General features: G+C 52.8%; 1 protein-coding gene across 3 annotated transcripts in view; it reads right to left on the bottom strand.

Annotated features, from left to right (window-relative positions):
• The window catches only part of kirrel1a (kirre like nephrin family adhesion molecule 1a), a 64908-nt gene that overhangs the window by 19574 nt on the left and 20498 nt on the right, over positions 1 to 24836 (bottom strand). The window contains exons 3-14 of one of the 3 annotated variants that reach the window (XM_079257385.1): positions 20875 to 21024; positions 20638 to 20795; positions 20403 to 20553; positions 16014 to 16119; positions 15755 to 15903; positions 15513 to 15640; positions 14063 to 14189; positions 13044 to 13144; positions 11783 to 11999; positions 11596 to 11703; positions 11303 to 11430; positions 10952 to 11065 (exon numbers count right to left, since the gene is read on the bottom strand). In XM_079257385.1, the coding sequence (XP_079113511.1) occupies positions 10952 to 11065; positions 11303 to 11430; positions 11596 to 11703; positions 11783 to 11999; positions 13044 to 13144; positions 14063 to 14189; positions 15513 to 15640; positions 15755 to 15903; positions 16014 to 16119; positions 20403 to 20553; positions 20638 to 20795; positions 20875 to 21024 (1637 nt within the window). The remainder of the gene's footprint in view (positions 1 to 10951; positions 11066 to 11302; positions 11431 to 11595; positions 11704 to 11782; positions 12000 to 13043; positions 13145 to 14062; positions 14190 to 15512; positions 15641 to 15754; positions 15904 to 16013; positions 16120 to 20402; positions 20554 to 20637; positions 20796 to 20874; positions 21025 to 24836) is intronic. The other 2 variants (XM_079257386.1, XM_079257387.1) reach the window with 2 other exon arrangements.

The raw sequence follows: 24836 nt of genomic DNA, 5'->3' as shown, positions 1-24836 counted from the left end.
CTGCGTGCTGACTGCGTGCTGACTGCAGGCTGACTGCAGACTGGCTGCAGACTGACTGCAGACTGACTGCGTGCTGACTGCAGACTGACTGCGTGCTGACTGCAGACTGACTGCGTGCTGACTGCAGGCTGACTGCAGACTGGCTGCGTGCTGACTGCAGACTGGCTGCGTGCTGACTGCAGGCAAACTGCAGGCTGACTGCAGACTGACTGCGTGCTGACTGCAGGCTGACTGCAGGCTGGCTGCAGACTGACTGCGTGCTGACTGCAAACTGACTGCAGACTGACTGCAGGCTGACTGCAGGCTGACTGCAGACTGACTGCGTGCTGACTGCAGGCTGACTGCAAACTGACTGCAGACTGACTGCGTGCTGACTGCAGACTGACTGCGTGCTGACTGCAGACTGACTGCGTGCTGACTGCAGACTGGCTGCGTGCTGACTGCAGACTGGCTGCGTGCTGACTGCAGGCTGACTGCAGGCTGACTGCAGACTGACTGCGTGCTGACTGCAGGCTGACTGCAGGCTGGCTGCAGACTGACTGCCTGCTGACTGCAGGCTGACTGCAGACTGACTGCGTGCTGACTGCAGGCTGACTGCAGGCTGGCTGCAGACTGGCTGCAGACTGACTGCGTGCTGACTGCAGGCTGACTGCAGACTGACTGCGTGCTGACTGCAGGCTGACTGCAAACTGACTGCAGACTGACTGCGTGCTGACTGCAGACTGACTGCGTGCTGACTGCAGACTGACTGCGTGCTGACTGCAGACTGGCTGCGTGCTGACTGCAGGCTGACTGCAGGCTGACTGCAGACTGACTGCGTGCTGACTGCAGGCTGACTGCAGGCTGGCTGCAGACTGACTGCGTGCTGACTGCAGGCTGACTGCAGGCTGACTGCAGACTGACTGCAGGCTGACTGCAGGCTGACTGCAAACTGGCTGCAGACTGGCTGCGTGTTGACTGCAGACTGACTGCGTGCTGACTGCAGACTGGCTGCGTGCTGACTGCAGGCTGGCTGCGTGCTGACTGCGTGCTGACTGCAGGCTGACTGCGTGCTGACTGCAGGCTGACTGCGTGCTGGCTGCAGGCTGACTGCAGACTGACTGCAGGCTGACTGCAGGCTGACTGCAGGCTGGCTGCAGGCTGCCTGCAGGCTGACTGCGTGCTGACTGTAGACTGGCTGCGTGCTGACTGCAGGCTGGCTGCGTGCTGACTGCAGGCTGACTGCGTGCTGACTGCAGGCTGACTGCGTGCTGACTGCAGACTGACTGCGTGCTGACTGCAGGCTGACTGCAGGCTGACTGCGTGCTGACTGCGTGCTGACTGCAGGCTGACTGCAGACTGGCTGCAGACTGACTGCGTGCTGACTGCAGACTGACTGCGTGCTGACTGCAGACTGACTGCGTGCTGACTGCAGGCTGACTGCAGACTGGCTGCGTGCTGACTGCAGACTGGCTGCGTGCTGACTGCAGGCTGACTGCAGACTGACTGCGTGCTGACTGCAGGCTGGCTGCAGACTGACTGCGTGCTGACTGCAGGCTGACTGCAGACTGACTGCGTGCTGACTGCAGGCTGACTGCAAACTGACTGCAGACTGACTGCGTGCTGACTGCAGACTGACTGCGTGCTGACTGCAGACTGACTGCGTGCTGACTGCAGACTGGCTGCGTGCTGACTGCAGACTGGCTGCGTGCTGACTGCAGGCTGACTGCAGACTGACTGCGTGCTGACTGCAGGCTGACTGCAGGCTGGCTGCAGACTGACTGCGTGCTGACTGCAGGCTGACTGCAGGCTGACTGCAGACTGACTGCGTGCTGACTGCAGGCTGACTGCAAACTGGCTGCAGACTGGCTGCGTGTTGACTGCAGACTGGCGGCGTGCTGACTGCAGGCTGACTGCGTGCTGACTGCGTGCTGACTGCAGACTGGCTGCGTGCTGACTGCAGGCTGACTGCAGACTGACTGCGTGCTGACTGCAGGCTGACTGCAGGCAGGCTGCAGACTGACTGCGTGCTGACTGCAGGCTGACTGCAAACTGGCTGCAGACTGGCTGCGTGTTGACTGCAGACTGGCGGCGTGCTGACTGCAGGCTGACTGCGTGCTGACTGCAGACTGGCTGCGTGCTGACTGCAGACTGACTGCGTGCTGACTGCAGGCTGACTGCAGGCTGGCTGCAGACTGACTGCGTGCTGACTGCAGGCTGACTGCAGACTGACTGCGTGCTGACTGCAGGCTGACTGAAGGCTGGCTGCAGACTGACTGCGTGCTGACTGCAGGCTGACTGCGTGCTGACTGCAGACTGACTGCGTGCTGACTGCAGGCTGACTGCGTGCTGGCTGCAGGCTGACTGCAGACTGACTGCAGGCTGACTGCAGGCTGACTGCGTGCTGACTGCAGGCTGACTGCAGACTGACTGCAGGCTGACTGCAGGCTGACTGCGTGCTGACTGCGTGCTGACTGCAGGCTGACTGCAGACTGGCTGCAGACTGACTGCAGACTGACTGCGTGCTGACTGCAGACTGACTGCGTGCTGACTGCAGACTGACTGCGTGCTGACTGCAGGCTGACTGCAGACTGGCTGCGTGCTGACTGCAGACTGGCTGCGTGCTGACTGCAGGCAAACTGCAGGCTGACTGCAGACTGACTGCGTGCTGACTGCAGGCTGACTGCAGGCTGGCTGCAGACTGACTGCGTGCTGACTGCAAACTGACTGCAGACTGACTGCAGGCTGACTGCAGGCTGACTGCAGACTGACTGCGTGCTGACTGCAGGCTGACTGCAAACTGACTGCAGACTGACTGCGTGCTGACTGCAGACTGACTGCGTGCTGACTGCAGACTGACTGCGTGCTGACTGCAGACTGGCTGCGTGCTGACTGCAGACTGGCTGCGTGCTGACTGCAGGCTGACTGCAGGCTGACTGCAGACTGACTGCGTGCTGACTGCAGGCTGACTGCAGGCTGGCTGCAGACTGACTGCCTGCTGACTGCAGGCTGACTGCAGACTGACTGCGTGCTGACTGCAGGCTGACTGCAGGCTGGCTGCAGACTGGCTGCAGACTGACTGCGTGCTGACTGCAGGCTGACTGCAGACTGACTGCGTGCTGACTGCAGGCTGACTGCAAACTGACTGCAGACTGACTGCGTGCTGACTGCAGACTGACTGCGTGCTGACTGCAGACTGACTGCGTGCTGACTGCAGACTGGCTGCGTGCTGACTGCAGGCTGACTGCAGGCTGACTGCAGACTGACTGCGTGCTGACTGCAGGCTGACTGCAGGCTGGCTGCAGACTGACTGCGTGCTGACTGCAGGCTGACTGCAGGCTGACTGCAGACTGACTGCAGGCTGACTGCAGGCTGACTGCAAACTGGCTGCAGACTGGCTGCGTGTTGACTGCAGACTGACTGCGTGCTGACTGCAGACTGGCTGCGTGCTGACTGCAGGCTGGCTGCGTGCTGACTGCGTGCTGACTGCAGGCTGACTGCGTGCTGACTGCAGGCTGACTGCGTGCTGGCTGCAGGCTGACTGCAGACTGACTGCAGGCTGACTGCAGGCTGACTGCAGGCTGGCTGCAGGCTGCCTGCAGGCTGACTGCGTGCTGACTGTAGACTGGCTGCGTGCTGACTGCAGGCTGGCTGCGTGCTGACTGCAGGCTGACTGCGTGCTGACTGCAGGCTGACTGCGTGCTGACTGCAGACTGACTGCGTGCTGACTGCAGGCTGACTGCAGGCTGACTGCGTGCTGACTGCGTGCTGACTGCAGGCTGACTGCAGACTGGCTGCAGACTGACTGCGTGCTGACTGCAGACTGACTGCGTGCTGACTGCAGACTGACTGCGTGCTGACTGCAGGCTGACTGCAGACTGGCTGCGTGCTGACTGCAGACTGGCTGCGTGCTGACTGCAGGCTGACTGCAGACTGACTGCGTGCTGACTGCAGGCTGGCTGCAGACTGACTGCGTGCTGACTGCAGGCTGACTGCAGACTGACTGCGTGCTGACTGCAGGCTGACTGCAAACTGACTGCAGACTGACTGCGTGCTGACTGCAGACTGACTGCGTGCTGACTGCAGACTGACTGCGTGCTGACTGCAGACTGGCTGCGTGCTGACTGCAGACTGGCTGCGTGCTGACTGCAGGCTGACTGCAGACTGACTGCGTGCTGACTGCAGGCTGACTGCAGGCTGGCTGCAGACTGACTGCGTGCTGACTGCAGGCTGACTGCAGGCTGACTGCAGACTGACTGCGTGCTGACTGCAGGCTGACTGCAAACTGGCTGCAGACTGGCTGCGTGTTGACTGCAGACTGGCGGCGTGCTGACTGCAGGCTGACTGCGTGCTGACTGCGTGCTGACTGCAGACTGGCTGCGTGCTGACTGCAGGCTGACTGCAGACTGACTGCGTGCTGACTGCAGGCTGACTGCAGGCAGGCTGCAGACTGACTGCGTGCTGACTGCAGGCTGACTGCAAACTGGCTGCAGACTGGCTGCGTGTTGACTGCAGACTGGCGGCGTGCTGACTGCAGGCTGACTGCGTGCTGACTGCAGACTGGCTGCGTGCTGACTGCAGACTGACTGCGTGCTGACTGCAGGCTGACTGCAGGCTGGCTGCAGACTGACTGCGTGCTGACTGCAGGCTGACTGCAGACTGACTGCGTGCTGACTGCAGGCTGACTGAAGGCTGGCTGCAGACTGACTGCGTGCTGACTGCAGGCTGACTGCGTGCTGACTGCAGACTGACTGCGTGCTGACTGCAGGCTGACTGCGTGCTGGCTGCAGGCTGACTGCAGACTGACTGCAGGCTGACTGCAGGCTGACTGCGTGCTGACTGCAGGCTGACTGCAGACTGACTGCAGGCTGACTGCAGGCTGACTGCGTGCTGACTGCGTGCTGACTGCAGGCTGACTGCAGACTGGCTGCAGACTGACTGCAGACTGACTGCGTGCTGACTGCAGACTGACTGCGTGCTGACTGCAGGCTGGCTGCGTGCTGACTGCGTGCTGACTGCAGGCTGACTGCGTGCTGACTGCAGACTGACTGCGTGCTGACTGCAGGCTGACTGCGTGCTGGCTGCAGGCTGACTGCAGACTGACTGCAGGCTGACTGCAGGCTGACTGCAGGCTGGCTGCAGGCTGCCTGCAGGCTGACTGCGTGCTGACTGCAGACTGGCTGCGTGCTGACTGCAGGCTGGCTGCGTGCTGACTGCAGGCTGACTGCGTGCTGACTGCAGGCTGACTGCGTGCTGACTGCAGACTGACTGCGTGCTGACTGCAGGCTTACTGCAGGCTGACTGCGTGCTGACTGCGTGCTGACTGCAGGCTGACTGCAGACTGGCTGCAGACTGACTGCGTGCTGACTGCAGACTGACTGCGTGCTGACTGCAGACTGACTGCGTGCTGACTGCAGGCTGACTGCAGACTGACTGCATGCTGACTGCAGGCTGACTGCAGGCTGGCTGCAGACTGACTGCGTGCTGACTGCAGGCTGACTGCAGGCTGACTGCAGACTGACTGCGTGCTGACTGCAGGCTGACTGCAAACTGGCTGCAGACTGGCTGCGTGTTGACTGCAGACTGGCGGCGTGCTGACTGCAGGCTGACTGCGTGCTGACTGCGTGCTGACTGCAGACTGGCTGCGTGCTGACTGCAGGCTGACTGCAAACTGGCTGCAGACTGGCTGCGTGTTGACTGCAGACTGGCGGCGTGCTGACTGCAGGCTGACTGCGTGCTGACTGCAGGCTGACTGCAGGCTGACTGCAGACTGACTGCGTGCTGACTGCAGGCTGACTGCAGGCAGGCTGCAGACTGACTGCGTGCTGACTGCAGACTGGCTGCGTGCTGGCTGCAGACTGGCTGCGTGCTGACTGCAGGCTGACTGCGTGCTGACTGCAGGCTGACTGCGTGCTGACTGCAGACTGACTGCGTGCTGACTGCAGGCTTACTGCAGGCTGGCTGCAAACTGACTGCAGACTGACTGCGTGCTGACTGCAGGCTGACTGCGTGCTGACTGCAGGCTGACTGCGTGCTGACTGCAGACTGACTGCGTGCTGACTGCAGGCTTACTGCAGGCTGGCTGCGTGCTGACTGCAGGCTGACTGCGTGCTGACTGCAGACTGACTGCGTGCTGACTGCAGGCTGACTGCGTGCTGGCTGCAGGCTGACTGCAGACTGACTGCAGGCTGACTGCAGGCTGACTGCGTGCTGACTGCAGGCTGACTGCAGACTGACTGCAGGCTGACTGCAGGCTGACTGCGTGCTGACTGCGTGCTGACTGCAGGCTGACTGCAGACTGGCTGCAGACTGACTGCAGACTGACTGCGTGCTGACTGCAGACTGACTGCGTGCTGACTGCAGACTGACTGCGTGCTGACTGCAGGCTGACTGCAGACTGGCTGCGTGCTGACTGCAGACTGGCTGCGTGCTGACTGCAGGCAAACTGCAGGCTGACTGCAGACTGACTGCGTGCTGACTGCAGGCTGACTGCAGGCTGGCTGCAGACTGACTGCGTGCTGACTGCAAACTGACTGCAGACTGACTGCAGGCTGACTGCAGGCTGACTGCAGACTGACTGCGTGCTGACTGCAGGCTGACTGCAAACTGACTGCAGACTGACTGCGTGCTGACTGCAGACTGACTGCGTGCTGACTGCAGACTGACTGCGTGCTGACTGCAGACTGGCTGCGTGCTGACTGCAGACTGGCTGCGTGCTGACTGCAGGCTGACTGCAGGCTGACTGCAGACTGACTGCGTGCTGACTGCAGGCTGACTGCAGGCTGGCTGCAGACTGACTGCCTGCTGACTGCAGGCTGACTGCAGACTGACTGCGTGCTGACTGCAGGCTGACTGCAGACTGGCTGCAGACTGACTGCGTGCTGACTGCAGGCTGACTGCAGACTGACTGCGTGCTGACTGCAGGCTGACTGCAAACTGACTGCAGACTGACTGCGTGCTGACTGCAGACTGACTGCGTGCTGACTGCAGACTGACTGCGTGCTGACTGCGGACTGGCTGCGTGCTGACTGCAGGCTGACTGCAGGCTGACTGCAGACTGACTGCGTGCTGACTGCAGGCTGACTGCAGGCTGGCTGCAGACTGACTGCGTGCTGACTGCAGGCTGACTGCAGGCTGACTGCAGACTGACTGCAGGCTGACTGCAGGCTGACTGCAAACTGGCTGCAGACTGGCTGCGTGTTGACTGCAGACTGACTGCGTGCTGACTGCAGACTGGCTGCGTGCTGACTGCAGGATGGCTGCAGACTGACTGCGTGCTGACTGCAGGCTGACTGCAGGCTGGCTGCAGACTGACTGCGTGCTGACTGCAGGCTGACTGCAGGCTGACTGCAGACTGACTGCGTGCTGACTGCAGGCTGACTGCGTGCTGACTGCAGGCTGACTGCGTGCTGGCTGCAGGCTGACTGCAGACTGACTGCAGGCTGACTGCAGGCTGACTGCAGGCTGGCTGCAGGCTGCCTGCAGGCTGACTGCGTGCTGACTGTAGACTGGCTGCGTGCTGACTGCAGGCTGGCTGCGTGCTGACTGCAGACTGACTGCGTGCTGACTGCAGGCTGACTGCAGGCTGACTGCGTGCTGACTGCAGGCTGACTGCAGACTGGCTGCAGACTGACTGCGTGCTGACTGCAGACTGACTGCGTGCTGACTGCAGACTGACTGCGTGCTGACTGCAGGCTGACTGCAGACTGGCTGCGTGCTGACTGCAGACTGGCTGCGTGCTGACTGCAGGCTGACTGCAGACTGACTGCGTGCTGACTGCAGGCTGGCTGCAGACTGACTGCGTGCTGACTGCAGGCTGACTGCAGGCTGACTGCAGACTGACTGCGTGCTGACTGCAGGCTGACTGCAAACTGACTGCAGACTGACTGCGTGCTGACTGCAGACTGACTGCGTGCTGACTGCAGACTGACTGCGTGCTGACTGCAGACTGGCTGCGTGCTGACTGCAGACTGGCTGCGTGCTGACTGCAGGCTGACTGCAGACTGACTGCGTGCTGACTGCAGGCTGACTGCAGGCTGGCTGCAGACTGACTGCGTGCTGACTGCAGGCTGACTGCAGGCTGACTGCAGACTGACTGCGTGCTGACTGCAGGCTGACTGCAAACTGGCTGCAGACTGGCTGCGTGTTGACTGCAGACTGGCGGCGTGCTGACTGCAGGCTGACTGCGTGCTGACTGCGTGCTGACTGCAGACTGGCTGCGTGCTGACTGCAGGCTGACTGCAGGCTGACTGCAGACTGACTGCGTGCTGACTGCAGGCTGACTGCAGGCAGGCTGCAGACTGACTGCGTGCTGACTGCAGGCTGACTGCAAACTGGCTGCAGACTGGCTGCGTGTTGACTGCAGACTGGCGGCGTGCTGACTGCAGGCTGACTGCGTGCTGACTGCAGACTGGCTGCGTGCTGACTGCAGACTGACTGCAGGCTGACTGCAGGCTGACTGCAGGCTGGCTGCAGACTGACTGCGTGCTGACTGCAGGCTGACTGCAGACTGACTGCGTGCTGACTGCAGGCTGACTGAAGGCTGGCTGCAGACTGACTGCGTGCTGACTGCAGACTGACTGCGTGCTGACTGCAGGCTGACTGCAGGCTGACTGCGTGCTGACTGCAGACTGGCTGCGTGCTGACTGCAGACTGACTGCAGGCTGACTGCAGGCTGACTGCAGGCTGGCTGCAGACTGACTGCGTGCTGACTGCAGGCTGACTGCAGACTGACTGCGTGCTGACTGCAGGCTGACTGAAGGCTGGCTGCGTGCTGACTGCAGACTGACTGCGTGCTGACTGCAGGCTGACTGCAGGCTGACTGCAGGCTGGCTGCAGACTGACTGCGTGCTGACTGCAGGCTGACTGCAGGCTGACTGCGTGCTGACTGCAGACTGGCTGCGTGCTGACTGCAGGCTGACTGCGTGCTGACTGCAGGCTGACTGCAGGCTGACTGCAGGCTGACCGCAGGCTGACTGCGTGCTGACTGCAGACTGGCTGCGTGCTGACTGCAGACTGACTGCGTGCTGACTGCAGACTGGCTGCGTGCTGACTGCAGGTTGCCTGCAGGCTGACTGCAGACTGACTGCAGACTGGCTGCAGGCTGACTGCGTGCTGACTGCAGACTGGCTGCGTGCTGACTGCAGGCTGGCTGCGTGATGACTGCAGGCTGACTGAAGGCTGACTGCATGCTGACTGCAGACTGGCTGCGTAATGACTGCGTGCTGACTGCAGACTGGCTGCGTGCTGACTGCAGACTGACTGCGTGCTGACTGCAGACTGACTGCAGACTGACTGCGTGCAGACTGACTGCGTGCTGACTGCAGACTGACTGCGTGCTGACTGCGTGCTGACTGCAGACTGGCTGCGTGCTGACTGCAGACTGACTGCGTGTTGACTGCAGGCTGACTGCGTGCTGACTGCAGACTGGCTGCGTGCTGACTGCAGACTGACTGCGTGCTGACTGCAGGCTGACTGCGTGCTGACTGCAGGCTGACTGCAGACTGGCTGCGTGTTGATTGCAGACTGGCTGCAGGCTGACTGCAGACTGACTGCGTGCTGACTGCAGGCTGACTGCAGACTGACTGCGTGCTGACTGCAGGCTGACTGCAGACTGACTGCGTGCTGACTGCAGGCTGACTGCAGACTGACTGCAGACTGACTGCAGGCTGACTGCAGACTGACTGCGTGTTGATTACAGACTGGCTGCAGGCTGACTGCAGACTGACTGCGTGCTGACTGCAGGCTGACTGCAGACTGGCTGCAGGCTGACTGCGTGCTGACTGCAGGCTGACTGCAGGCTGGCTGCAGACTGACTGCAGGCTGACTGCGTGCTGACTGCAGACTGGCTGCGTGCTGACTGCAGGCTGACTGCGTGCTGACTGCAGGCTGACTGCAGACTGATTGCGTGCTGACTGCAGACTGACTGCGTGCTGACTGCAGGCTGACTGCAGACTGACTGCGTGCAGACTGACTGCGTGCTGACTGCAGGCTGACTGCGTGCTGACTGCAGACTGATTGTGTGCTGACTGCAGGCTGACTGCAGGCTGACTGCAGACTGGCTGCGTGCTGACTGCAGGCTGACTGCGTGCTGACTGCAGGCTGACTGCAGACTGATTGCGTGCTGACTGCAGACTGACTGCGTGCTGACTGCAGGCTGACTGCAGACTGACTGCGTGCTGACTGCAGACTGACTGCGTGCTGACTGCAGGCTGACTGCAGACTGACTGCGTGCAGACTGCAGGCTGACTGCAGACTGACTGCGTGCTGACTGCAGACTGACTGCGTGCTGACTGCAGGCTGACTGCAGGCTGACTGCGTGCTGACTGCAGACTGGCTGCAGGCTGACTGCAGGCTGACTGCGTGCTGACTGCAGACTGACTGCGTGCTGACTGCAGACTGACTGCACTCTGTGCGTCTTGTTAGCCCAAAAATACTCAACTTTTCCTTTGTTTTTTCTCAACAGTAAAAACATGAAAATGTTGTTCTCGCTGTTGCTCAGATTTCTTGTCTCGTCCCTGAACTGTTCAGCAGGACGAATCCCTTCTGCTCTCACATCCAATCAGGTTTCACCGCTTCGGTGTAACAGGAAGGGAGAAAACAGCGAGTGAAAGCAGGAGAAGCAAGCTGAAAAGCAGCCTGGCCGAGGCGACTCTCAGGGCGATTCGACCCCCTCCTGCAGCGGATTCATGTTTCTTCAAAGTGATCCGAGGCAGCGCTCCAGCTGGAGGAGGCAGGTCTGTTTGCCTCGCAGATTATTCAGAGGAACATTTTGGCAGCTTTCTGGGTGAAAATGCATTCATCACCTGAGCCCAACCTCACAACGCCACAACATATAAAAGATTCATCGCTACGGAAACACAACTTTCCAATTCCCAAGATATAAAAACAGACTTTAAAATCAGTTTGGAGGAGAGAGAAGTCCGCTGTGGACTGATGAAACTGACTCATTCTGTCATCTGGATGATCTCACCTTCAGGTCATACTCCTGGCGGGTGTCCAGGGTGTCACTGCGGAGGTCAGACTTGAGCTCTATGTCATCTTTAAAAGGCTGATTGGAGGGAGAGAAGGACACAGAGGGGAGAAACTAAACCGTCAAACAACAAAACAAAAAAAAAGGGAGAAGAAGGAGCCATAACGGAACAGAACGGGGAAGGAGGCAACAGAGTGTGAGAGGAAAGACAAAACGGCGTTAAAAAGGAGCTTTTAAAGTGGAAACAAGAGTTTTAGTCAAGAAGGTGCAGCTGAGCAGAGAGACGGTGTTTTTCTCTGCAGCTACAGGCTGCGAGTCCAAGACAAACACAAACATCCCGCGGCTGCTCACCGAGTACATGGCCTTGACCATGCGCGAAGCTGTGGACACGCTGCCGGAGTCCTCCTCCAAGCTGTGGGTCTCCTTGTTTATGGTCTCCACCTTGATGTCGGGCTTGCCCAGCGTGACCCCGCGCCGGCCTGGAAGCAAAGCAGGGCAGGATGAATGCAGCTGTAAAACACACGCCTGTCCGTCACGCGGAGGGGGACCCGGGAAGAAAACTGGACTCTGAGAAGAGTTTCAGCCTCCACGAAAAGCACCTCCGTTTCTCAATCTGTGTCAAAGCTTGCGAGAGTGTGACTCACTGCCTTTGCGCTGCCGGTAGAAGATGAGAACAAGCACCAGCAGGAAGATGAAGAGGAGGATGGTGGATCCCACCGTCCCGCCGGCGATGATCCCCACCGGAACGTCGTCTGCACAGATAAAGCAGTGATGACGAAGTCCAGACCTCCTCTCGCCACGGCTCTCACACACCAAAAGGCTTCAGCTCACCTTTCTCCTCCAGCGTGATGATCATGGTGCCCGGGCCGAAGGCGTTCCAGGCCGTGCAGTTGTACGTGGACAGGAAGTCGGACTCCATCACGTTGTTGATGGTGAGGGTGGAGAGGACGCCGCCGCCCTCTGCCGCTGACTTGCTTTGCTCCACCGTGTACCTCTCCAGCAGCGTCCCCTTCTCCTTCTCCCACACGTTCTCCTTCCACGCCCACACCTGCAGCCCAACGCAGCAGCCAATCAGCAGCATGTAGGTTGGAACTCCGATGCAACACGTGCCACACTCTCTGCATTTACACAGCGTGTGCTCCCCAGTGTGTTTCACCATCTGAGGCAGCTTTATGCATCATTTCAGACCATATGTTGCAGCTCCAGCAGTGTGGAAGGTTCAGTCTGAAGGCTGAAATGACAGCCTGACTCCACAAAGTCGACACAAAGCCAAAAAATTCTGTTTAAGTGGAAGCATTTCGCTTGTTTTGGGGCTGCACAAACAAACAACACATGCAGAAACAGGTGTGTAAGCGGGCTTTGGGATGTTTTTTTAATGCAAACACATTAGAAAATAAGAGCTCACATCCATCCAATGCAGCTACTGCAGCAGACCCATCAGTGTGGACTCACGCGAACATGCAAACTGCACAGTGGGTGACTGAGCTGGCAGGAACAGAGCTCATTCTGCACCTTTAAAGCCACTAAAAGCAGCTTTATTATTCAGCTCTGAAGTACTGTAGTAGGGCAGTTAATTATGCATAAGCCCACATGTTCCTATAATCTGCCCACTTATTGCAGAGAAGGAGAATCTCCTGCCAGTGGCGTTTACAGGGACAACTGTTCATCCCCGCTCCTTTATATTTTATAAATCTCTTTCCGTCCCAGACCTTCGCCACGCGCATTAGAGCGAGTCAGGCCGGATCAGTCACAGCGGCGGGGGATGGGGGGGTGACCCACGCTGCCGTTGCTGCTTTCTGACGCATAGCTAAAAGCGGACAGCTCAGGGCTAGCCCTGCTGGGTTCATGTGATGGGATGGAGGAACATTCTGGGAGAGGTGGAGGCTGAGTCACCGCTCAGAAAGAAAAGGGGGCGGGGTCTAACGGCGTTTCCACGCAGCGGTGACGCCGTTCAGGTAAAGGTACGCCGACATTAAAACGCAACTGGAAGTGGAACCTCCTGCTGAAGCTTTTCTTCGGTTCGGATCATTCCAGTCTGAAGGATGTAAAAATGTAAAAGCTTTCATTCATCTTAGTCCTTTTTCTCACTTACTATTTTATCTGGAGGAGGAGTACTGGCGATGTAGCACTTCACCTCCCCCCTCTCCCCCCTCACAGCATACTGGACCGGTTCGCTGGAGATGATGGGCGGACCTGATGGGACAAGATGAGGGAACATATAATAACTAATTACCTAACTGAATGAATGAATGAATGAATGAATGAATGAATGAATAAATAAATAAATAAATAAATAAATAAATAGAGACAGTCAAATAAATAATATTTTATCCCTCTGGCATAAAAAGCAAAATAGAAATAAATTTTGATTCTATTTGCTAAAATTGAACAACACAATAAATTGCACAAGAAGTTATTCAAAATGTAATAAAAAAAAAAAAAAAAGGAAAATAAAAATAACTAAAATAAACAACAGAACAAAATCAAATCAAACTTTAAAAAATCTAATAAAATATTGAAAAATAAAATAAAATAATTTCTATTCAAATTAAATATTTAAAAAAGCTTTTCTGAATTAAAACAAAACAAAACGTAAAATAGAATAAAATAAAAAATTAGGTGAAATTAAAAAATTCATAGAACAAATAAAAAAAACTGAATAAAAACTTGTAAAAATATATGAAAATTTTAAAGAACATAAATAAATTACTTGAAAATATAAATGAAATAACACTAGATAACAGGACCAAATCAAACAATAAGAAGTAATCAGATAAAATTATGTAAAACTCCACAAAAAAAATCTAATTGAATCAAATCAAATATTTAATTAAATTAAAATGAAATAAATATAAAATAAAACAGAACTAAATAATGAACTACGATGGAATAGAATCAAATTTTAATGAATTAAAATGTGATAAAATAAAAGATTAAATAAATGTGAAAAGTCGACCTACTGTCTTTTTTAAAAAAAACCTGTTTAAAAACCTTTTAATGAATTATTATTTTACAAAATGCTCAACATTCAAACATGCAAACTTTATTTTGTTGACAAGCCAAAGGTATACATCTACAAGCAGAATGAGGTTAAACAGGATCTTCTCTGACCGTTGACCGTGAGCGTGACCTCGGTCTCGCCTACGCCAATCCGGGGGACGATGGCCTTACAAACGTACTGGCCAGCATCCGCCTGGCTCACCGACTTCAGGTACAGCTGGTTGCTGTTACTCAGCACCTGCAAAGGAGTGAAAAACAAAAAAACACAAACATAAACAAGGATTTAATCCAGAAAAGCCGAAACTAAGTAGGAATCTGCATCGGAGAGGCTGTTCTGAGTCCACTCCACGTGCATAACTTATTCATTTTACAATTTATGTGACACCACTCTGACCCGAACATGCACATCCGCTTTAACCTATCACATGGTTATATAGTTGCCTAGCAACCAAATCCATGGGCAAAACGATGTGTGATGTTAAATATGTTGCGAGCCAAAGAGAAACACTTGAAACAAGTCCAACCACAGAGATTTAATTCCCTGCGCTCACATCAGCCATTCTGGACTTTTCTCAAGCAGCTAGACAGAATGGGCATCTCAATCCAAAATCAATCATTAAATCAATTATTTAAACGCTTAATATGCTCATGAGGCAGTAAGAGAAATCACAAAGTGCATGTATACAGAAACATATGAGATGATGAAGCAAATGTTTTATTTAAAGGATTTTTTATAGTGATGCCACATCTGTCAACGACCGACACTTTTTGATTTTGATTTCTCATAATCATTTCATGACCATTTCATGATCATAATCATTTCATGACCAATTCATTACCATGACAATTGCATGACCATTTTATGACCTTTTCACGACCATGACCATTTTATGACCATTTCATGACATTTCATGATCATTTCATGGCCATGACCATTTCATGACCATGACAATTGCATGACCATTTTATGACCATTTCATGACATTTCATGATCATTTCATGGCCATGACCATTTCATGACCATGACAATTGCATGACCATTTTATGACCATTTCATGACATTTCATGATCATTTCATGGCCATGACCATTTCATGACCATGACAATTGCATGACCATTTTATGACCATTTCATGACATTTCATGATCATTTCATGGCCATGACCATTTCATGACCATGACAATTGCATGACCATTTTATGACTATTTCACAACCATTTTATGACCATTTCATGTCCCGGACCATTTATGTTCTTCATGGGTATTTTATTTATCTACTACACACACGAACAGCAACACGTTCATAGATGCAACGAGCTTATTAAACTTTTTATGTTTTCTACACCCCACTGACAGATCTGGTGAGTTTTCCCATTAAAAGTGGGAAAAGTTTGGAAACTATTTAGTTCAGTTTTGTAATATTTTAACAGGAGTTGGTAAACTTTTTACATCCACTGCAGTCTATGTTTTAATATCCAATTGTTTATCATCCAATCAAAGCCTGATTCAGCTAATTCAGTCCTCTGTAGCAGGATGCTCTCTGTCACCAGGAAGCTTCTTACCATGTTTGAACCCTTCTTAAACCAGGTGAGTGTGAGTGGCGGGTTTCCGGCCCACTTGCAGTTGAGGGTGACGTCAGAGTCCACATCGACTGTTTTTGGCTGCGGCTCCACCAGCAGGATGGGACCAACTGGAGGCAGATTGAGAGAGGGATGGTGTGAGGGGTTTTGTGATGCAACAGTGAAGCATTTCCTCCGTCTGACTCCAGGCTGATGTGCGTGACTGAACAAGCTGGCTGACTCACAGTGAACGTCCACCAGGATGCTGACGTTGGTCTTTCCAACAGCGTTGAAAACCAGACAGGAGACGGGCTCGGTGAAGAAGGAGTGGTCGGCTTTGGTGGTGAACACACTCTCCCTGGCGCCCTGTAGCACCACACCACCCTTGGCCCACCTGCAGTTCAGACACACTACGTTGCTGGTGTCTCTTTTGCTTTTTAACGAGAACTTAAAGTTGAGAAGTTTTTCGTTTTGCAACTAGAGAGAAAAGAGAAGGAAGCAAACCTGTAGCCCATGATAGGAGGGTTGGCATGAGCCTGGCAGGTGAAGGTGACTCTGTCCCCTTCCAGGACAGAACGAGGCTCAATGGACAAGGTCACTATAGGTGGATCTGTGAGGTAGACACACATACATGAGACCTTACAATATTTACAATATATGCTGCTATTCAGAGGATTATTCCATGCAAAATGGCCGCCATGCAGGTTAAAAAAGCCTTTATGTGGAGGCGGCTGTTACATGTTTAACACGACTGGTTTTCCTTCATTTACTACAATTAAGACCTCATCAAACGTCCCTTTTCTTTTCCCTTCATCCAGATGCATTCATGGCAACTTTATTAGGTACAACCATTCAACTGCTTGATTATGCAAATATCTAATTAGCCAATCAAATTGCAGCAGGTTGATGCATTTACTCATGTAGGTGTGATCAAGACGACTTCCTGAAGTGACTTTTTAACTTGGCATGGTTCTTGGTGCCAGTTAGACTGGTCTGAGGTTGGAGAGCATAGAATGACAACAGTGACCCCCTACTGGTTCCCATGGGACGGGAGATTCTCATCATGATGAGGTGGAACGGGAGATTCTCATCTTGATGAGGTGGAACGGGAGATTCTCATGGTGATGAGGTGGAACGGGAGATTCTCATGGTGATGAGGTGGAACGGGAGATTCTCATGGTGATGAGGTGGAACGGGAGATTCTCATGGTGATGAGGTGGAACGGGAGATTCTCATGGTGATGAGGTGGAACGGGAGATTCTCATGGTGATGAGGTGGAACGGGAGATTCTCATGGCAATGTGGTGGAATGGGAGATTCTCATGGCAATGTGGTGGAATGGGAGATTCTCATGGTGATGAGGTGGAACGGGAGATTCTCATGGTGATGAGGTGGAACGGGAGATTCTCATGGTGATGAGGTGGAACGGGAGATTCTCATGTTGATGAGGTGGAACTGGAGATTCTCATCTTGATGAGGTGGAACGGGAGATTCTCATCTTGATGAGGTGGAACGGGAGATTCTCATGGTGATGAGGTGGAACGGGAGATTCTCATGGTGATGAGGTGGAACGGGAGATTCTCATGGTGATGAGGTGGAACGGGAGATTCTCATGGTGATGAGGTGGAATGGGAGATTCTCATGGTGATGAGGTGGAACGGGAGATTCTCATCATGATGAGGTGGAACGAGAGATTCTCATGGCGATGAGGTGGAACGGGAGATTCTCATCATGATGAGGTGGAACGGGAGATTCTCATCATGATGAGGTGGAACGGGAGATTCTCATGGTGATGAGGTGGAACGGGAGATTCTCATCTTGATGAGGTGGAACGGGAGATTCTCATCATGATGAGGTGGAACGGGAGATTCTCATGGTGATGAGGTGGAACGGGAGATTCTCATGGTGATGAGGTGGAACGGGAGATTCTCATCTTGATGAGGTGGAACGGGAGATTTTCATGGTGATGAGGTTGAACGGGAGATTCTCATGGTGATGAGGTGGAATGGGAGATTCTCATGGTGATGAGGTGGAACGGGAGATTTTCATGGTGATGAGGTGGAACGGGAGATTCTCATGGTGATGAGGTGGAACGGGAGATTCTCATGGTGATGAGGTGGAACTGGAGATTCTCATCTTGATGAGGTGGAACGGGAGATTCTCATGGTGATGAGGTGGAACGGGAGATTCTCATGGTGATGAGGTGGAACGGGAGATTCTCATGGTGATGAGGTGGAACGGGAGATTCTCATGGTGATGAGGTGGAACGGGAGATTCTCATGGTGATGAGGTGGAACGGGAGATTCTCATGGTGATGAGGTGGAACGGGAGATTCTCATGGTGATGAGGTGGAACGGGAGATTCTCATGGTGATGAGGTGGAACGGGAGATTCTCATGGCAATGTGGTGGAATGGGAGATTCTCATGGCAATGTGGTGGAATGGGAGATTCTCATGGTGATGAGGTGGAACGGGAGATTCTCATGGTGATGAGGTGGAACGGGAGATTCTCATGGTGATGAGGTGGAACGGGAGATTCTCATGTTGATGAGGTGGAACTGGAGATTCTCATCTTGATGAGGTGGAACGGGAGATTCTCATCTTGATGAGGTGGAACGGGAGATTCTCATGGTGATGAGGTGGAACGGGAGATTCTCATGGTGATGAGGTGGAACGGGAGATTCTCATGGTGATGAGGTGGAACGGGAGATTCTCATGGTGATGAGGTGGAATGGGAGATTCTCATGGTGATGAGGTGGAACGGGAGATTCTCATCATGATGAGGTGGAACGAGAGATTCTCATGGCGATGAGGTGGAACGGGAGATTCTCATCATGATGAGGTGGAACGGGAGATTCTCATCATGATGAGGTGGAACGGGAGATTCTCATGGTGATGAGGTGGAACGGGAGATTCTCATCTTGATGAGGTGGAACGGGAGATTCTCATCATGATGAGGTGGAACGGGAGATTCTCATGGTGATGAGGTGGAACGGGAGATTCTCATGGTGATGAGGTGGAACGGGAGATTCTCATCTTGATGAGGTGGAACGGGAGATTTTCATGGTGATGAGGTTGAACGGGAGATTCTCATGGTGATGAGGTGGAATGGGAGATTCTCATGGTGATGAGGTGGAACGGGAGATTTTCATGGTGATGAGGTGGAACGGGAGATTCTCATGGTGATGAGGTGGAACGGGAGATTCTCATGGTGATGAGGTGGAACTGGAGATTCTCATCTTGATGAGGTGGAACGGGAGATTCTCATGGTGATGAGGTGGAACGGGAGATTCTCATGGTGATGAGGTGGAACGGGAGATTCTCATGGTGATGAGGTTTAACGGGAGATTCTCATCTTGATGAGGTGGAACGGGAGATTCTCATGGTGATGAGGTGGAACGGGAGATTCTCATGGTGATGAGGTGGAACGGGAGATTCTCATGGTGATGAGGTGGAACGGGAGATTCTCATGGTGATGAGGTGGAACGGGAGATTCTCATGGTGATGAGGTGGAATGGGAGATTCTCATCTTGATGAGGTGGAACGAGAGATTCTCATGGCGATGAGGTGGAACGGGAGATTCTCATCATGATGAGGTGGAACGGGAGATTCTCATGGTGATGAGGTGGAACTGGAGATTCTCATCTTGATGAGGTGGAACGGGAGATTCTCATGGTGATGAGGTGGAACGGGAGATTCTCATGGTGATGAGGTGGAACGGGAGATTCTCATGGTGATGAGGTGGAACGGGAGATTCTCATGGTGATGAGGTGGAACGGGAAATTCTCATGGTGATGAGGTGGAATGGGAGATTCTCATGGTGATGAGGTGGAACGGGAGATTCTCATGGTGATGAGGTGGAACGGGAGATTCTCATGGTGATGAAGTGGAACAGGAGATTCTCATGGCGATGTGGTGGAACGGGAGATTCTCATGGCGATGAGGTGGAACGGGAGATTCTCATGGTGATGAGGTGGAACGGGAGATTCTCATGGTGATGAGGTGGAACGGGAGATTCTCATGGTGATGAGGTGGAACGGGAAATTCTCATGGTGATGAGGTGGAATGGGAGATTCTCATGGTGATGAGGTGGAACGGGAGATTCTCATGGTGATGAGGTGGAACGGGAGATTCTCATGGTGATGAGGTGGAACGGGAGATTCTCATGGTGATGAGGTGGAACGGGAGATTCTCATGGCGATGTGGTGGAACGGGAGATTCTCATGGCGATGTGGTGGAACGGGAGATTCTCATGGCGATGTGGTGGAACGGGAGATTCTCATGGCGATGAGGTGGAACGGGAGATTCTCATGGCGATGAGGTGGAACGGGAGATTCTCATGGTGATGAGGTGGAACGGGAGATTCTCATGGTGATGAGGTGGAACGGGAGATTCTCATGGTGATGAGGTGGAACGGGAGATTCTCATGGTGATGAGGTGGAACGGGAGATTCTCATGGCGATGTGGTGGAATGGGAGATTCTCATGGTGATGAGGTGGAACGGGAGATTCTCATGGTGATGAGGTGGAACGGGAGATTCTCATGGTGATGAGGTGGAACGGGAGATTCTCATGGTGATGAGGTGGAATGGGAGATTCTCATGGTGATGAGGTGGAACGGGAGATTCTCATGGTGATGAGGTGGAACGGGAGATTTTCAACCAATCTGCAGCAACTGTGAGAGTCTTCATGTTAATATGGACTAAAGTTTCTGAGGAATATTTCCCACAACTTCTGAAGTTCTGTTACACCAAGAATTAAGGTTGTGCTGGAAGAAGAAGAGGATCCAACACGGTATTGTTGTGCTAAAAAAGTGGCCATTGAGCATGTAGTTCAAACAAATAACAGAATCAATCAGAAAACCGGAGCCTGGTATTCAGGAGCAACGCTGCTTACGGTGCACGTTAAGGGTGACGGTTGTGCTTTTGCCAGTGGGAACAGCCAGGTTGGAGGCCATGCAGCTGTAGTTCCTCCCAGTGTCAGTGTCAATGGGCTGGACGGGAAGGTAGCTACGTGTGGTCACCCTCTTCCTGTCTGGAAGCACCTCCTGGTGGTTAGACAACGGAGGGAAATGTTGATAAGACTCATGAACGTATGTAAGCGTGTGCAGGTCGCTTTCTCCTAAACTCACAGTTGTGCTGACGGCTCCCTCCACAGGCAGGCCATCTTTAAGCCACTCGATCATGGAAGGTGGTTTTGCCCCTCGAGACACACAGCTGAGGTTGTAGGACTCCCCCGCGTTCAGCAGGACCTCTGGACCCCCATCGATCACTGGGTCATCTGGGGGAACTGGTGCAGAGGGAGAGTGTGGTTAGAAACACACCGTGTCGTATCGCTCCCACAGACTAACAGAGAATCCAAAACATACTGAGGACGGTGAGTTTGGCCCTCCTGGACCTCAGAGCGGCATCGGGGGCCTGGCACTCGTACAGGGAGTCATCGGACAGATCTGCTGACAGGATCTCCAGGTTGTACTGGCCCAGTTCCTGGACTCGCAGCACGCGGTACCTGGGCCAGGCTGACACACACACACACACACACACACACACACACACGTTTTACAAAGAAAAACTTCCATTTTATGTGAGTTTAAAACAGAGAAACAGTTCAGTTTTACCTCATACTAACAGATAACATACATAACCATACACACACACACACACACACACACACACACACGCACACCCCTGTGGCCTGCGACACCACGCAGATTGTTACGCTTTGCCTTGCTGTTTAGAAAACATCCAAACTGTGTCACCAAAGAGGTAAAACACTGTTGTAGCATCAGCCTAAGGGAGATGCGGCGCCACATCATGCGACCGATGTGCACGAAAATAAACACTTAAACACGCACACACACACACACACACACACAGCCTTTTCCAATCATGTCTTCCCCTCCCCCAGTCCAGCTGTGTCGCTGCCGTGCATTCTCGCCATCAGGTGGCGTCCACGCTCTCCTCTAGCGGGCGCGTTGGGGGGCGCATGCATTATGACAGAAGCGTTTCAGAGAACTCAAACCGACTCCAGTCGCTGCAGAGTTCCGACTTGCTGCCCAGACTGGATCACATGTGAAACTCTCAGCTGCCGCTTCACATGTGCCGCCTCTCTGCAGCTCTGCCTAACCTTGCGTGTCCTTGCTTCTGTGTGCATTAGTGCATGTGCGTGCCTTCCATATACATGCATTTGCACGCCAAATGTTGAAGGGCAAGACAGCGTATGAAAAGTAGCGTGGCGGGTGTGTGGTCAGGGTTCAACACACACACACACACACACACACACACACACACACACACACACACACACACACACACACACACACACACACACACACAAGGACAGCGTTCATTTCCATGTTTTTAAAAGCTCTGGCTTCAAGTAGCAGAACATTCCAGTAATAATATAATTAAACTGGAGAGGGAGCAAAGAGAAGGATGCAGACATGCAGGAGAAGAGGAAGAAGGGATGCAAAGACGAGTGCAGGAAGTCAGCAGAGTCAGGCAAGAAGCTGATGAGAGAAGAGTTAAAAGGAGAATGTGAGCGAGGGCTCAGCGCAGCAAAGGAGGAAAGAGGAGAGCAGTAAGGGACGGAGAGGAACAGGGGATCTTCTGAGAGGAGGTCACGGAGAGACGCCGTGGCAGGGAAAGGAGGAGAGGAGGACGCACGTCGCCATGGAGAAGGGAAAGAGAGAGCCGTCCAGAGCAGGGAAAGCAGCCAGTCTCCACAGGCAAACAATAACAAATACACAGCCAGCGCACGAAAAGAATGATGTACCCCCCCCCCCCCCCCCCCCCCCCCCCCCCCCCCCCCCCACACACACACACACACACACACACACACACACCGCCACCCTCTAAGCCAATCAGTTAAAAATATGCCCACATGTTTTGACCAGTAATTGCTCAACCCCCCCATCAGTCCCTCTGGCCTCATCAGTGCAATTCTGCAAATGTTGTAACTCAGCAGTGAGATGAGTCATTCGACCCAAGTTGTGTCGAAGTTGACAAAATCAGAGTGGAAACCCACCAGAGACACGGCGGAGAGAGACCAGCGAGGTGCTTTCCAGAACACACATTAGCCGGTGTGTGCCGAGCCTTTCTGACAGAGGTGATGATCCGACGCTCCGCGGCCGACTGAGGGGTGTCAGTCTGCAAAAACGCGCCCGAGGGAGCCGAGAAGTTCCCATCAAACACGGAGGTCAACCGAAATATCTGCACATTTCACCACAAATAGGTTGTGACGGGGTCTCTGCTGTGACAGATGAGGTGTCACATGACCGTAACGCGGCAGCACGCCCCCCTTAACTCGCGCTGCGCTTACTCAGTCCGGCTGGAAGTACAACATCCAGCTACGAGAGCCATTTGTCAGCATACATTAGATACAAACACGCAGTGTCGTCCTAACACTGCACTGATGTTCAGAAGGGACACTTCCCACACCGCGGGGTAAATTCTACCCACGACTTTGGATAATTAATAAACTCGCTGATCGAGTGAAAATGAATCAGAAACCGCTCGGCCTGGATAATCATTCGAGTCGCTCTTCAAGTGCAGTGGTGGAGAAAACATAGAGATGCTTTCCTATGGACTACTAAAGGTTGGGAACTACTAAAGGTTATTAATCACACAGGATAATATGGATCGTTTTGTAAAAAAGCTTGGAGTATTTGTAAATGTAACGACCAGTAAAGCTGCCCAGTTCACAGCTCTTTACTGGTACTGCAGTGAGACGGAGACTAGGGCTGCTCGTTATTTTGACTGAAATTGAGACTCGATTATTTAACACAATTATCCAGTATTTTTAAACAACGCTGAACGTCGTGGTGTTCTGGACGCTGTGTCGTGCATTATAACCGTCTAATGGACGGTTCCGAGTTGTTTAATCCGCTTTTACCGCTTATAAAGGAACTATTTTACGTTGGTCTGGATGTACGTTTTATACCAAAGAACCGCTGTCAGGCTGCAGCGCGTTTCTCTCATTCACCTGTTAAAAGACGGCTGATCTGAACCAGCTGGTTAACGTGTTGCTATGGTAACGCCCCGTAACGGAGGGATATTACAGTGTTTAACTGGCCGAACTATGTATAGGAAAATAATGCAGCCAGTTGTCACTGACAACGGTATAAACTATGTTTAGGTGAACTTCCACAACCTACTGCAGTTATTCTACATTGACCTGCAGCCGGAGCCGACTGAGACTGGCTGCCTGGGAGTGCTTTAGGACGGGAGAGGCTCCCGCTGCTCCTTCCTTACAGTAACTGCAGAACAATATGTGCTCATGGTCCAATAGCCCACAGCTTGCCGACTCTGCTGTACTTTTAAATATATCTGTTTATTCAACTTTTTTTTTTTTTTTGCTGTTTTGGTATACATATGCATATATATATATATATATATATATATATATATATATATATATATATATATATATATATATATATATATATGTATATATATACATATGTTCTGAAATTGTTCTACAACTTTTAGACCCAGTTTGTCTCTGACTAGTGAATCTCTGTCCATCTTCCCATCTGAGAGACTCTGCCTCTCTGAAATGCTCCTTTTACACCCAGTCATGGCGCTGACCTGTTGCCGGTTAACCTGATTAGTTATCAAACGCTCCTCCAGTTTCCATCTTTTTGTTCCCCATGTTCCAACGTTTTACAGACGCATTGCTGCCATCAGATTCATAACCAGCCTATTTTCCATGAAATGTAAAAATGTCTCAGTTCCATCACCTGCTACGTTGTTCATACCAGGGATAAAATATTGATATACGAGACATCTAGATGACTTGTTTTTATTGCATATTTTACACTTTGTCCCCACTTTTTGGGCATCATGGATGTAAATTCTATGGGACAAAATGTTTAGTTAAACTCCAGCTGTTGGTGAAATAGAAGAAACACGTGAACACCAACATATATTTTTAGACAAGCTATTCATCAATTAATCACAAGGTTATTGGGCAGATTAATTAATCATTAAATTAATTATGTTTCAGTCCTACATCGGTAAGTTAAGGATCCAGACCAACACGCTGGCGGAGCTTCTAGACAGTCAGCTGATTCGCTGACTGTGTTTTTATCAGGCGTACGACATGCATGAGGCTTTTCCCTGCTAGCATGTTTCATTTTCATATATAATTTACAAGCAGCTTGCAGCTGTTTCCGTTTTCCTCATGCTAACGAGTGGTGGCGTTGCAGGGTGGCTCAGGCTGGGAAAAGTGTTTTCTGTGCAGCCACATCGCAGAACGGCTCGTCCTGCGGTTGTAATTCACTGTAAATATGTCACTGGCATTAGCATGTAGCTCCGGGCCCACTCTGCT

Source organism: Telmatherina bonti, assembly GCF_933228915.1.
Source record: "Telmatherina bonti genome assembly, chromosome: 18".
Classification (NCBI taxonomy): domain Eukaryota; kingdom Metazoa; phylum Chordata; class Actinopteri; order Atheriniformes; family Telmatherinidae; genus Telmatherina; species Telmatherina bonti.
Note: the sequence above shows the minus strand (reverse complement) of the source record. Positions and strands in the feature narration are given on the sequence as shown.